We start from the raw sequence: 14,495 nt of genomic DNA, 5'->3' as shown, positions 1-14,495 counted from the left end.
GTCTGTGAGAGTCACACACAGCTGTTATTTTTGTCAATTCTCATTATTTTCACTAGAATTTTATTTATAATATTGCCTTAAATAATATTTTGTGCACACATGGTATAGTGCCTTCCATCTGAGAATTATGAACACTTCAGTGTCAAAGGTTTGACTTATTTTTAGGTGAGGAATGTCAAGATTAAGGATCAGTTTGTCATTAATTTGCACCAATATGCCTGACTTATACCTATCTCTAGATAACTAATAATTTTCACCTATACTGTACTAAATACTGAGACAGATGGATTCTTATGCCTTTAAATCCTATCGTTAGGCTTGAATGTTTAATCAATCTTTAGAATTTATTTGTTTTGAATCTTTCATTACCGCTAATAGGATTTGCATGACTAATTCCTCCCCTCCCAGCCTGTTGTTCACTTTCTGGTGGTTACTGAAATGTAGTTTTAGAAATAAAACACGATCTTACATAGAAACAACAAAGATTGTTGTTTTTGAAACTAAACAGTGTAGCATGCATTGGGATTTAAATAAGCTTTAATCTGAAAGTTGTCATTACATTTCATAAGTGCCCTAACCTCATGCATTTTTTCAGTTGGCAAATATTGACAGATCCTCTTTCCTATCTTAATATTTTATAATTAGTGTGTCCAGGAATCACTATGTGAAGTCCCGCAGCTTGTACTGTAAATTAAGTCAGACTTGATGATCATAGTGGCCTCTTCTGGCCTTAAAATTGTGGGTTTTTTCCAACATATTATTGAGGGATATATATTTGAGCTAACTGGAGCTAGGCAGAATATGTCTAATACTAGCAACATTCATCTTTCTGTACACACCTACCATCTAGGCATCATGTATGTATCTGCTAGAGTTTGTAAGGAAGATCTTGGAACAGTTACTGATAATGGCAAGTACTTAGCTCCTTCCCGTAACCATTTTTAATGAAATACTTAGGAAAGCATAAATCACTGCAAAAGGTGAACTTGATTCTAAAAGCTCAGGTGAGAGAAAAAGATCTTGCTTCTGGATAACAGCCCGTTGTATTTCTTTTCATGACTGATTCTCGGTCTAATATAGTACCATTAGAGCTTCTTTAAAAAAAAATGTCTTTGCAATGTGTTTTAATGTGTCCTTTGATAGAGAGAGATCCGACCAAGTTTCTGTCATCCCCTTGTAAATACAAGATGAATGCATCAGAATAACAATCTGAAGTTTCAAATTCTGTTTTGGCCCAATGTGCAAAACTCCTGCTGAGCACATTGAGAGCTGCACGTACAACGAAATATCTTGGCCTGAAGGGCCAAATTATGCACTTACTTGTTACAGTCTATAGAGCTTGCTACTTGTAGTCCCATGGAAGCCAGAGGATTGCTCAAATTAACAATCGCTATGCGCCATAGGAGGGACTCTTAGATTGTGAGGCTTTTATTTTCATTTGTCTTATACCACAGCAAATTCAAATACAGGAGCCATGGAAATTCACAGGGCTATTATTAGTTGTTCCAAGTCCAATATCTTGTGGCCCATGATGGTTAGAAAAGGAATTTCATCCTGTTGAAAAGAAGATATTCTCCACTTCCCAGCGCTTGTAGCCTGGAAACTCCATAGATAGCAAACCTTAAACATATAAAAGGTGTTTTAGGTCATTGATTTGTTTTTAAAGTATATTGATTATAATTCTCTCCTTCCGAGGGCTGTTTGATAGTAGAACTTCTGGTATGAAGCTAGTCAGGCTTTACTGGCGCAGATATGAAATGTGTTTTAATACACCCAAATACAAGGCCCTGCTTTAAGAACAAAGAGTGCAGGCCATGCCTCGAAAATGGGAGACTGTATCCTGGAAATCAGTATCTCTGTAAAGGATTCAGGGGTCATAACAGGCAAACAATTGAACATGAGCTCCTAGTAAAATGCTATGGCAAAAAGGGCTAATGTGATTCTTGGATTTATAAATGGGCATAATGAGTAGGGGATGATTTTACCTCTGTACATCACTGGTGAGACTGATCCTGGAATACTGTGTACAGTTCTGGTGTCCACGTTTTAAAAAGGATATTGAAAAACTTCAGAGGGTGCAGAGAAGAGCCACCAAAATGATTCAGTGACTGGCGGAAAATGCCTTTTATGGAGAGAGGGGCAAAAATACCAAATACCAGGCACTCCAGAGCTCCTTAAGCTAGCAAAGAAAGGCATAACGAGTACCAATGATAAATTCAAATTAGAAATCAATTACACATGATTAACAGTGAGGGTGATTGACCATTGGAACCAACTAACAAGGGAAGTGGTGGCTTCTCCATCTCTTCATGGAGTCTTCAGATCAAGACTAGATGCCTTTCTGGAAGAGATGCCTTAGCAGAACCCAAGTTATTAGGTTCAATTCAGGGATAACTAGATGAAATTCGCTGGTCTGTGTTGTAGAGGAGGTCAGACTAGATGTTTTAATGGTCCCGGCTGGCGTTAAAATCTGGGAACAACAGTACTGAAGCCAACCCACTGTAAGGTGTCTCTGTGAGTGTTGAAGTACACCAGCCCCTATGTGTCTGGAGTTTACTGCAACCTCAGAGGCAAGTACTGTAGGTGCTTCAAACATTAGGCTGTACTAGCTCTAGCCCTTGATACATTCCTATAAACTCCATTGCCACATGAGTGATATAGGATTATTTTTAGGAGGACTGGCAGAAATATAAGGTGCTAATGTCCCAGACACAGTTACAGTTATCCAGTGCTGCCACTGCTCACAATATTATCACAAGTCTCATGATATTTGATGTTTTACCTACAATCTCAGCTCCTGGCACTGAATAAAACCTGAAAACCTCAGTTTATATTTCAGAATGAAAGCACGTTTCTAGCAAGAATCTTGAAAATGTGACCCGAATGCACCATGTAGGCTCAAAAACCTGAAGGCAAAATTTATTATTTTGTAAAATCTTAACAGTTTTTTAGCCAGTCTCATCATTTTGGGGGCCTAACTCATGATTAAAGATACAATTCTGTCACGGAGTCATGGATTCCATGACTTTCCGGGACTGCCGGGACATCTGCGGCAGGACTGGAGCAGCTGCTAGCCCCAGGGCTGCTGAAGCAGCAGCCACTGGAACAGCTGACCAGCGATCAGCCCTGGGGCTGCAGGAACAGCTGATTGGTGGCCAGCCCCAGGGCCACCGGATAGGATGACCAGACAGCAAGTGTGAAAAGTCAGGACAAGGACTGCAGGATAATAGGCACCTATATAAGCCAAAACCCTGAATATCAGGAGTGTCCCTATAAAATCAGGACAGCTGGTCACCCTACCTCTGGAACAGTGGCCACCACGCCAGAACAGCTGACTGGTGGCCTGTCGCTGGAGCAGCAGTCCACAGCCTGCTGGAGCCGTGGCTGGGGCTGGAGCAGCAACGGTGAGCCCCTGACGCAGGAGAAGCAGCAAGGTTGGAGCAGCTACAAGCCACGGCAGTGCTCTGGTCCCCAGCCTCAGGTTATTTTTAGTAAAAGTCATGGACAAGTTACAGGCTTCTGTGAATTTTTTTTATTGCCCATGACCTGCCCCTGACTTTTACTAAAAATACCCGTGGCAGAATCTTAACCTTACTCATGATTTTTGAACACTGGGAGATGGCAGTACTTGTTACCACAAAAGTCACCCAACAGTTCTTAACCCAGCCTCTCAGGGCAGTTCAGCAGAAGATTAGAAGGGTAACCATGTCCCATTATAACCCCTCCGCATGGTTGTCCTGACTGCAGGCTGCTACTTGGCATCCCCCCGTAGTTCTCAGCCTTTCCATCTCCGTGCCCAGGATTCCAGTGGCCACCTTCCCTCCACAGACAGCTCCCAGGCAACTGCTCCTGCTCTAATGCAACTTCTGGCTCTTTCACCTGAGACTGGGCCTGTTTGCCCTCAGGAGGAATTTATTTTTCCTGTACCGGAGGCGGCCGAAGTAAGTAACATGGCGCCATGCACTAGCTCTATCTTTCTCCCCCAGCTCAGTTGGTGTGGAGGGAAGTGTTGGAATTATTAATATTTTAAATTATTAATCTGAATATGGGAAACCACCAAACACTAATTTAACCATAAATTCAATCTAAACGCCAAATGATACTTATACAGTTGCTCTAACACAGGCCAAAAAGCCTGAATAATAAGCCGTTTACTACATCCAAACAGTAACAAAACATTTATAAATATTTGATCAAGATACTTACAGACAGGCTAAAGCCAGGGATGTCAGTTTCAAAGTGGTCAGGCAGGTATTAGCAATGAAGCCTTTAAAGGTTTACTTTTTATACCCTTTAACTAACAAGGGATGTCATTGCCAAGTACTGACTTGAGCTGAAACCAATTGGAGACAGTTAACCCTTGATTTCCAGCCTTAATCCAGCAAAGATTTACAACGTCCTTTCTCCCCAAGGCCTTTCCTCCCCTCCTCTTGCTGTCCTGCAGTTTTCCCGCTGCACCCGGGTTCACATAGTTTTTAACACTGGTGTTTGGGTTAGGAAATGGCTGTGCTGACTCATTTTAAGACAAATCCTCTTTGTTTTATTTAAAATAATCTGCAATCACCCTTATTGGTCAGGAGCCTCCTTTTTTGGAACCTACCCATTAACTCCCCTTTGAATCAGACATCCTCCCTACTTTAGTCCTTCTGGCTTTATCATTTATTATTTTCAAGATCTTCCTTCTACGTGCTAGTCAGGGCCTTCCTTTACAACAAATGCATACTTCCTTAAGCTAACTCATTCTTTAATTGTATACTTATCCTACAGAAAAGTACCCAACAGGTTCAACCCAGGATCAACCAATTCAAAATTAAAAAAAAATTCTAAAAGAGATGTCTCTGTTGTGTGCACAGAGTACAGGGTGCTGTGGGACAGTGTAGGGGTTTGATGAGCCCTAATTTGAGATGCTGTGCATAACTCACTTGTACGTAATGAACCCACCTCAAACTCATCTCAAACTCATGCTGATAAAACCATTGTGCCACCTATCTGTAAAGTATGCGGGTTTCAGGATGGCACCAGGCCCTCCACTACCCACCCAGACTGCCCTGGACCCAGAGCCGTCCTGTCCATAGGACAGATCGGGGCAACTGCATCCCCCTGAAGTGCAGGGCCCCCCAAAGCACGGTAAGGCTATGGACAGGAGAGTTCTGCCTGGACCCTACCTCCCACTGAAGTGCGGGGCTTGGGGCTCTGCTTGGACTCGTTCTGAGCACCATCAAAAATTATACAAACCTGGTGCCCATAGTAACAGCTAATTTAGACCCCTATCATTTTGTATGTATAGTTGGGATTATGTTTTCCAATGTACATTACTTGGCATTTATCAATGTTGAATTTCTCTGCCATTTTGTTGCCCAGTCACCCAGTTTCGTGAGATCCCTTTGTAACATTTTGCAGTCTGCTTTGGACTTAAAAATCTTGAGTAGTTTTGTATCATCTGCAAATTTTGCCACCACACTGTTTACCCCTTTCTCCAGATCATTTATGAATATGTTGAACCGCACTGGTTCCTTTACAGATCCCTGGGCAACACCACTATTTGCCTTCTCCCTTTTGAAATCTGATCATTTATTCCTACCCTTTGTTTTCTGTCTTGTAACCAGTTACTGATCCACGAGAGAACCTTCCCTCTTACCCCATGACTGCTTACTTTGCTTAAGAGCCTTTGGTGAAGGATTCTCTAGAGAGCAATTGATAAAGAAATGTCTGTTGCATAAATAGCCTGAGTTTAAACTGACTCAGGGTTTTCTTTTTGATCCAGCAAATGGACAGGACTTTCTGACCTGGGGGCGGGGGAAGGGGCGACTCAATCCTTGCAGAAGGGTTGGAAGAACTGACACCTGCCAGAGCCCTTGCTGGAGTTGCGGTGATCTCTGGTAAGCTAATGAGCATGGGGGTAGGCTCTTTGATTGTTTTTAATATGTTTTCTCTGTAATGCTTTTTCCTTAAGAATCAATGCACTTGCTTAGACAGAGCTGTGTGGTGACTTGTGCCTGCTGACAATTACAGTCGGTCACAGCCTTCAGAGAGAAAGCAGAGCACAGGCGCAGGCCTGGTTAGGCCATGTGGCTTGCTGGGGAACTCACAGCACAGGCAGGGAACTGTGCAGCCTGGGAAAACCTCAGTCGGGAAAGAGAGAGAGATGCGATTCTCTGCTCAAGAGAGTCTAGTGTGGGTGCCTTTGCTGGACCATTGAGGGAGGATCAAGGTGCCGCTGCCCTGAGCTGTCATGACACATAGCACTGGCAGTGGCAAGGAGCACCGCTGGTGGCCCTACTGGCCACTCAGGTTTGGTATTGCCATGATGGAGAGGCCACACGTAAGTGGCATAGTGCTGAGCCCCCTTGCTACCAGGTGGCTGTGCCATCACTCAGTTTTGGTCTAGCCAGCCACATCACAGCTGAGGGCCAGTGAGTGACAGGCCATTCACCTGCGCTGCCTTGCTCTGCTGCTATCTGCTGCCACCATGATGTCCCTGCTCCACCACGGAGCTGCCGCTGGCTACAGTGCTTGGGAGCTTCCTGATCTGCTGTGCAGGTGAGAACCCAGTTTGGGGCAGAGGCAAGTGGGGGCTGACATCAGAATATCCCCTTGCCCATCATGTGCCCGGGCAGGCAAAGCATGCCTCTAACCCCAGCCCTGCGCTGCTGAGACACCTGGCGCCAGCTGCTCAGGTGGGCTAGGGGGCTGCTGTTCCTGGCACCACTGGGGAGCAAGGTCTGGGGCTTGCCTTGCTCTGGCACTCCAGCCAGGAAGCAGAGGCGGGGAGGCGGGGTGGTGCTATGCGTGGCTCCCAGAAGCAGTGGCATGTCCCCTCTCTGGCTCCTACATTTAGGGGCAGCCAGGGAGCTCTGCCCCGCACGCTGCCCCTGCCCCAAGTGCCACCCCTGGAGCTCCCATTGTCTGGGAACCATGGCCAATGGGAGCTGCAGGGGCGGTACCTGGAGAGGGGGCAGCACGCAGCAGAGCCACGTGGCTGCTCCTCTGCGTAGGAGCCAGAGGGGGGACATGTTGTTGCTTCCAGGAGCTGCTGGAAGTAAGCGCTGCCCTAAGCCTGCACCCCTGAGCCACCACTCCCTGCCCCAGCCCTGATCTCCCTCTTGCCCTTTGAACCCCTTGGTCCCAGCCTGGAGCACCTTCCTACACTCCAAACCTCACATACCCAACCCCACCCCAGAGCTTGCACCCCAGCTGGAGCCCTCATCTGCCCCCCCACACTTCACCCTCCCTGCCCCAGCCCAGAGCCCCCTTCTGCACCCTGAGCTCTTCATTTCTGGCCCCACTCTGGAGCCCACACCCCCAGCCAGAGCCCTCGCCCCCTCACCCCCAATTTTGTGAGCATTCATGGCCCGCTATACAATTTCCATTTCCAGATGTGGCCTCAACATTCTGTAGTCATATGCCTAGTAAGGAATCTATATGTCAAAAAACATTTCCTGAATCTTTTTTGTTGTCTGTATTGTTACAGACATACGCGCTGACGTATTTTGAAACCAATTACAGAAATAATTGAAAGTGGGGTGATTATATGGTGTTCTTTTGACAAATAAAATATGCAGGATTTTGCAGAATTTCAAAATATTGTCTGCAGAATTTGTAATTGCTGGGCGCAGCCTTCCCCCAGAAGCAGTCTATTCTCAAAAGTGTCAGGGGAGCCTCTGACTCTACAAGCAGCCTTTTCCAATAAAAAACAAGCCTTGGGGACACACATTGAGTCGTCCTTCGGTGGGAGGGGCCCTTTTGCCAGTAATACACAATACTACAGGTGCTAACTAGTTACAAAGCAGCCCCCCCCCCCTGTGCCTTTATTCTAACACACAACTATTTCAAATTTGATGACAATATATGTCTCCAGATCAGTGGCACCGCTATGGGCACCTGCATGGCCCCACAATATGCCAATATTTTTATGGCCGACCTGGAACAACGCTTCCTCAGCTCTCATCCACTCATGCCCCTTCTCTACCTACCCTACTTTGATGACATCTTCATCATCTGGACCCATGGGAAGGAGACTCTGGAAAAATTCCACCACGATTTCAACAGCTTCCACCCCACCATCAACCTCAGCCTGGACCAGTCTACACGGGAAGTCCACTTCCTAGACACCATGGTGCAAATAAGTGATGGTCACATTAACACCACCCTATACCAAAAACCTACCGACCGCTATGCCTACCTTCATGCCTCCAGCTTCCATCCCGGGCACACCACACGATCCATTGTCTACAGCCAAGCACTGAAGTACAACCGCATCTGCTCTAACCCCTCAGACAGAGACCAACACCTACAGAATCTCCACCAAGCATTCTCAAAACTATAGTACCCACACAAGGAAATAAGGAAACAGATCAACAGAGCCAGACGTGTACCCAGAAGCCTCCTATTGCAAGACAAACCCAAGAAAGAAACCAACAGGACTCCACCGGCCATCACATACAGTCCCCAGCTAAAACCCCTCCAGCGCATCATCAGGGATCTACAACCCATCCTGGACAATGATCCCACACTTTCACAGGCCTTGGGTGGCAGGCCAGTCCTCGGCCACAGACAACCTGCCAACCTGAAACATATTCTCACCAGTAACTGCACACCGCATCATAGTAACTCTAGCTCAGGAACCAATCCATGCAACAAACCTCGATGCCAACTCTGCCCACATATCTACACCAGCGACACCATCACAGGACCTAACTGGATCAGCCACACCATCACCGGTTCATTCACCTGCACGTCCACCAATGTAATATACGCCATCATATGCCAGCAACGCCCCTCTGCTATGTACATCGGCCAAACTGGACAGTCTCTATGGAAAAGGATAAATGGACACAAATCAGATATTAGGAATGGCAATATAAAAAAACCTGTAGGAGAACACTTCAACCTCCCTGGCCACACTATAGCAGACCTTAAGGTGGTCATCCTGCAGCAAAAAAACTTCAGGACCAGACTTCAAAGAGAAACTCCTGAGCTTCAGTTCATCTGCAAATTTGACACCATCAGCTCAGGATTAAACAAAGACTGTGAATGGCTTGCCAGCTACAGAACCAGTTTCTCCTCCCTTGGTTTTCACATCTCAACTGCTAGAACAGGGCCTCATCCTCCCTGATTGAACTGACCTCGTTATCTCTAGCTTGCTTGCTTATATATACCTGCCCCTGGAAATTTCCACTACATGCATCTGATGAAGTGGGTATTCACCCACGAAAGCTCATGCTCCAAAACGTCTGTTAGTCTGTAAGGTGCCACAGGACTCTTTGCTGCTTTTACAGATCCAGACTAACACGGCTACCCTGATACTGTGTTTGATGATAGTCACAGCTTAAACAGCAAAGGGAGTTACAGAAAAAAAATGACCCCTGGCTTCGATTGAGTGACCAGCACTGGGCTACTTTGGGGTTAGTTTTAAGTGACTTTGGGCTATTAATGCAGTAGACATTCGGCAGCCTGCTCCTCTGAGGGTCGCCCCAGATCTGCCCCACAGCGCAGTGGGACCAGGGGCTCCCCACCCTTGGAGAGGGGCTGCTGCAGCCTTTCCTGTGCTGGAGGATGCCTGGCGATCGGTCCCCAGGCCCTGCCCCTCCCCATCTGGGCCCACCACGGGCTGTCCCGCTTTGCAAGGCTGATTGCCAAGCCTGCCCCCTTCGCGGGCAAACTGCGCTGCCCCTATCGCTGCTCGGGGCAAAAGCAGGGAAAACCTGCCACTGCAGGAGCAAAATTCTCTGCGCCCAACGTGGGGCTCGAACCCACGACCCTGGGATTAAGAGTCCCATGCTCTACCGACTGAGCTAGCCGGGCGCTGCGACCGAGCTCTCCTTCAGCCACTATTCGAAATATAATGTGGCGCATGCGCAGAATTAGTTGATTCAGGTTTGCGTAGGAGACGCCTCCCCTTTGAGTCATCTCCCGCGGGTTTCTTCCGGTCTCGGGCCGGGCGCGCTCCCGCGGCAGTGACGAAGCTGCTCTGCGGACGCGCACGTTTGCATAGGAACCCAGCGCGGGAGCTCATTGGCTGGTGGGCAGCGGACCAATGGGAATGTGCGTTGGTGAGCGCTGGGGCGCGTGAGCGTGTGTGGCTGGGGTGGGTCCGGCGCTCGCTCTCCGCACGGCTCCGCCGCCATGAGCTCCATCGGCACCGGGGTGAGTCTGTCCCGCTGGGGCGGGAGCGAGCTTGACCCCCCCATGGGGCCGGGGCCGGGGCCGGGGCGGGGGAGGAGGGGCTGCCCGCGCGGGCTGGGCACGGCGCCGCGCCGCTCTGCTGAGTCACCTGGGCCCGCGCGGCCGGTGGGAAAGCGAAAGGGTAAGCGAGGGGCGGGGCCACAGGGCTCTGGCCCTGGGGGTGGGCAGCGGGGGCAAGTGGAGGAGAAGGGGGTGGGGATCTAGGGGGTGGGCAGCGGGGGTAGGAGCTAGGGAAGGGATGGGGGGCTCTAGGGGGCACGGGGGTGGGCAGCGGGGGAAGGAGCTAGGGGAGGGATGGGGGGCTCTAGGGGGCACGGGGGTGGGCAGCGGGGGAAGGAGCTAGGGGAGGGATGGGGGGCTCTAGGGGGCACGGGGGTGGGCAGCGGGGGAAGGAGCTAGGGGAGGGATGGGGGGCTCTAGGGGGCACGGGGAGGAGAAGGGGGTGGGCAGCGGGGGAAGGAGCTAGGGGAGGGATGAGGGGCTCTAGGGGGCACGGGGAGGAGAAGGGGGTGGGCAGCGGGGGAAGGAGCTAGGGGAGGGATGGGGGGCTCTAGGGGGCACGGGGAGGAGAAGGGGGTGGGCAGCGGGGGAAGGAGCTAGGGGAGGGATGAGGGGCTCTAGGGGGCACGGGGAGGAGAAGGGGGTGGGCAGCGGGGGAAGGAGCTAGGGGAGGGATGGGGGGCTCTAGGGGGCATAGGGAGGAGAAGGGGATGGGGATCTAGGGGGTGGGCAGCGGGGGTAGGAGCTAGGGGAGGGATGGGGGGCTCTAGGGGGCACGGGGAGGAGAAGGGGGTGGGCAGCGGGGGTAGGAGCTAGGGGAGGGATGGGGGGCTCTAGGGGGCACGGGGAGGAGAAGGGGGTGGGCAGCGGGGGAAGGAGCTAGGGGAGGGATGAGGGGCTCTAGGGGGCACGGGGAGGAGAAGGGGATGGGCAGCGGGAGTAGGAGCTAGGGAAGGGATGGGGGGCTCTAGGGGGCACGGGGAGGAGAAGGGGGTGGGCAGCGGGGGAAGGAGCTAGGGGAGAGGGGTCTCTAGGGATCAGGGGGAGGGAGGTGGGGGTCTAGGCCAAGGGGTACTCAACTTTTTCCCCCTGAGGTCTGTTCTGCCTAACATGTTTTAAAAAATTCAGGGCTTCAGCCCGGGGTGGAGCTTGAGAGCCACTACACTAGGGTGTGAGAAGAGAGGATGCGGGGGGGTCCTATCTAGACAGTCGGGAGAATGGGTGCAGGGGACCCTGGGGGAGACTTGGTCTGGATGGGTGGGTGCTCTGGGAGGAGGAGTGTGTGGGGCTATAGGAAGTGAGGTGAATTGGGGTGCTGGGGGGAGATGGGGCACTAAGAGGAGGAGGGAAGGGGATGATGGAGGTAGTGGAGCGATGGGGGCCCTCTGTCCAGCCCCAGGGCACGGATGTACTCTTCTCAGCCCCTTGATGCCCCCTCCTCCAGTCGCTGCCAAGATTGAATAGGGTGCACCTCATCTGCAGGGAGAGATTCAGGATGCCCCTCTCCATGTTCAGATGCATGTTGTCAATGAACTGGGGAAGTTGTGGCTGGGAACGTGCCATTTAACTTATGGTAGATGCTTTTTTCTATGGATATGCAGACTTAACTGGTGCTTAACAAGGGCCTCTGCCACTCTGACCCAGGCTAAGGCAGTAAGTACATGAGACTATGGCATGGTTATGCCTAGGGGTTCTCACAACAAATATTTTGGTGGCTTCAGAGAGAGGCTACCAGGAAGAGCTGGTGGCCGCTCTTACAGTTTTTCCTAAAATACTTAATTAATTTTAGGAAAAATAAATAAATATGTACATATACATGCCCAAATCATTGTAATTTATTTATGCAGGGTTTTTTTCAGACTCTAATAAAAATAATGTACAGTTGTCTCTAATCTTTATTCGGCTGAAACAGAATAGAAACACAAATACGGTGCTTTCTGTGTGTTTTGCTTTTTATGGTTGATTTTTTTTTTTTAATTTGCTATCTAGTAAGTCTGCCACTGAGAAAAGTGATATTTGTATATTTGTCAATATCACTTTTCACAGCAGACTTCCTGATCCCCAACAAACTGGGGAGCAAATTAAACCCTTGATGGGGAGGTGAGTAAAGATGGCCAGGGGTAATGGGGGACTGGATAGGGGGCTGAAAGAGGTAGCGGGGGTTGGGGCGATGGCGGGTGAGTTCAGGGCTGGATCACGGGGTCCGGCTGGGGGCTGGAGGGGGCAGCAGGAATCAGGAGTGACGTGGGGGGAATGTGCCCAAGGCCAGAGCACAAAGCCCTGCCACTGGAGGATGAAGCCTACCGCCCACCACCTCAGAGCTAAAGCCCAATCCCCACTGCCCCTGGGAAGGTGGGGAACTCACACAGGTCGCTTGATCCTAACAGTATTTGTGGCTTCAGAATGGGGCTGGGACCAATCCCTGCTGGCGGCCCTATGGGAGAGGCTGCTCCGCCGTGCTCCCCTCTCCCCCCCCCCAGTCACCACCCAGAAGGTTGTGGCTGCATTTGAGAGACACTGGTATGCTACAGACCTTACAGTGGCACAGCTGTAGCCTCATTATGCTGACCAGAGAGAGCTTTCCCGTTGGGATAATTTAAACCACCCCCACTGAGTGGCGGTAGCTATATCTCCCGCTGACTTAGCGCTGTCCTCACCGCGCTTTTGTTGATGAAACTGATGTCGGTGAGGAGCGTGATTTTTTTCACCCTCCGACAGATAAAAGTTTTACCAGCAAAAGTGTTAGTGTAGACCTAGCCTATGGCTCAGTGAGAAGATGATCTGTCACTTGTTGGCAGTTCCCTGTTCGTTTAAGAATGGAATCAGACCTGAAAACTGTTTTCTGGGAACAAGGGAAGGTCTGGGTTAAACCTGCATATTCATAATAGTTAGGTGCTTTCATGAAACATCTACTTTTTTATTCTTCTGCCCCTCGCTGCACCAGGCATGTGCAAACTCCACACTACTGAGATGACTGAGGGTCTGTCTACACTGCAAAAACACCCCACAACTATGGCAGAGAGTTTTAGAGCCTGCTAAAAATAGCAGTGTAGATGTTTCCACCCAGGCTCTGAAATGTGGTGAGGAAGGATGGGTGTAGATATACCCTGAATTTCCTTGGACCAAGGATAATGCAGTTACAAGCAGAGCTCAGTTAGTGCTATACCTATTTGGCCAGCAGGCAGCACTGTTCACCGACATCACTCAGATGCCCACTGACCTCTCTCACATTCTGCTGTACACATTGCCTAGGTACCAGAGATGAAGCCCTGGTTTGTGGAAAGGCTTAAACGTTAGTGTGAGAAGTGCTTGGAGATCATCATATGGAAAGCAAAGTGGAAGAGAAAAGTACTAATGCTATTCTAAGTATCAAAATAAGTCACATTGTACTAAAAAATAGGAACTTTTTGTATGGTTAATACTATGTCTGTGAAGCCTTACTCATTATGCTACTGTTTGGAATTTAAGGTTCCTTAATAGGTTTGAATTATGGAACGAATATCACTGAAGCAAGAGCTTTTTTTAAAAACTAAGCAAACCAACATTGAGTTTACTAATTTACTTTGAGTTTATATACTTTCACTAAAAGGGAACTGTCTCTGGTTTTTCTAAAAGTACTGCCCCCTTTATTCACATGAAGTAAATACCAATTTGAGTGAACCATTCTTACACGTTAAGATAAAATGGTCAGTTTTCAGAATGGAAAGAGTCTAAATAGTGGTGTGTCTCCTGGGATCTCCATTGGGACCAGTCTTATTCAACATATTCATAAATGATCTGGAAAAGGGGGTAAACAGTAAGGTGGCAAAATTTGCAGATAATACAAAACTACTCAAGATAGTTAAGTCCCAAGCAGACTGCAAAGAGCTGCAAAAGGATCTTACAAAACTGGGTGACTGGGCAACAAAATGGCAGATGACATTCAGTGTTGATAAATACAAAGTAAAGCATATTGAAAAACAATCCCAACTGTACACATAAAATGGTCTAAATTAGCTGTTACCACTCAGGGAAGAGATCTTGGAATCACTGTGGATAGTTCTCTGAAAACACACTCATTGTGCAGCAGCAGTCAAAAAAGTGAACAGAATGTTGGGAATCATTAAGAAAGGGATAGATAATAAGATAGAAAATATCATATTGCCTCTATAAATCCATGATATGCCCGCAGCTTGAATACTGTGTGTGGATGTAGTTGCCCGATCTCAAAAAAATATTGGAATTGGAAAAGGTTCAGAAAAGGGCAACAAAAATTATTAGAGGTATGGGACAGCTTCCATATGAGGAGAGATTAATAAGACCCAGACTTT

General features: G+C 48.7%; 1 protein-coding gene and 1 non-coding gene across 2 annotated transcripts in view; one reads left to right on the top strand and one right to left on the bottom strand.

Moving 5' to 3' along the window:
• Nucleotides 1-9,731: 9,731 nt before the first annotated feature.
• TRNAK-CUU (transfer RNA lysine (anticodon CUU)) lies at nt 9,732-9,804 on the bottom strand. Its single transcript has one exon. It is a non-coding gene; the product is annotated as a tRNA-Lys (tRNA).
• A 215-nt stretch (nt 9,805-10,019) lies between these two features.
• The window catches only part of PSMA3 (proteasome 20S subunit alpha 3), a 28,942-nt gene continuing 24,466 nt past the window's right edge, over nt 10,020-14,495 (top strand). The window contains exon 1 of the mRNA XM_050952741.1: nt 10,020-10,146. Coding sequence (XP_050808698.1) covers nt 10,126-10,146 — 21 coding nt within the window. The 5' untranslated portion in view covers nt 10,020-10,125. The remainder of the gene's footprint in view (nt 10,147-14,495) is intronic.

The sequence above is a fragment of the Gopherus flavomarginatus genome, chromosome 5, assembly GCF_025201925.1.
Source record: "Gopherus flavomarginatus isolate rGopFla2 chromosome 5, rGopFla2.mat.asm, whole genome shotgun sequence".
Lineage (NCBI taxonomy): Eukaryota > Metazoa > Chordata > Testudines > Testudinidae > Gopherus > Gopherus flavomarginatus.
Note: the sequence above shows the minus strand (reverse complement) of the source record. Positions and strands in the feature narration are given on the sequence as shown.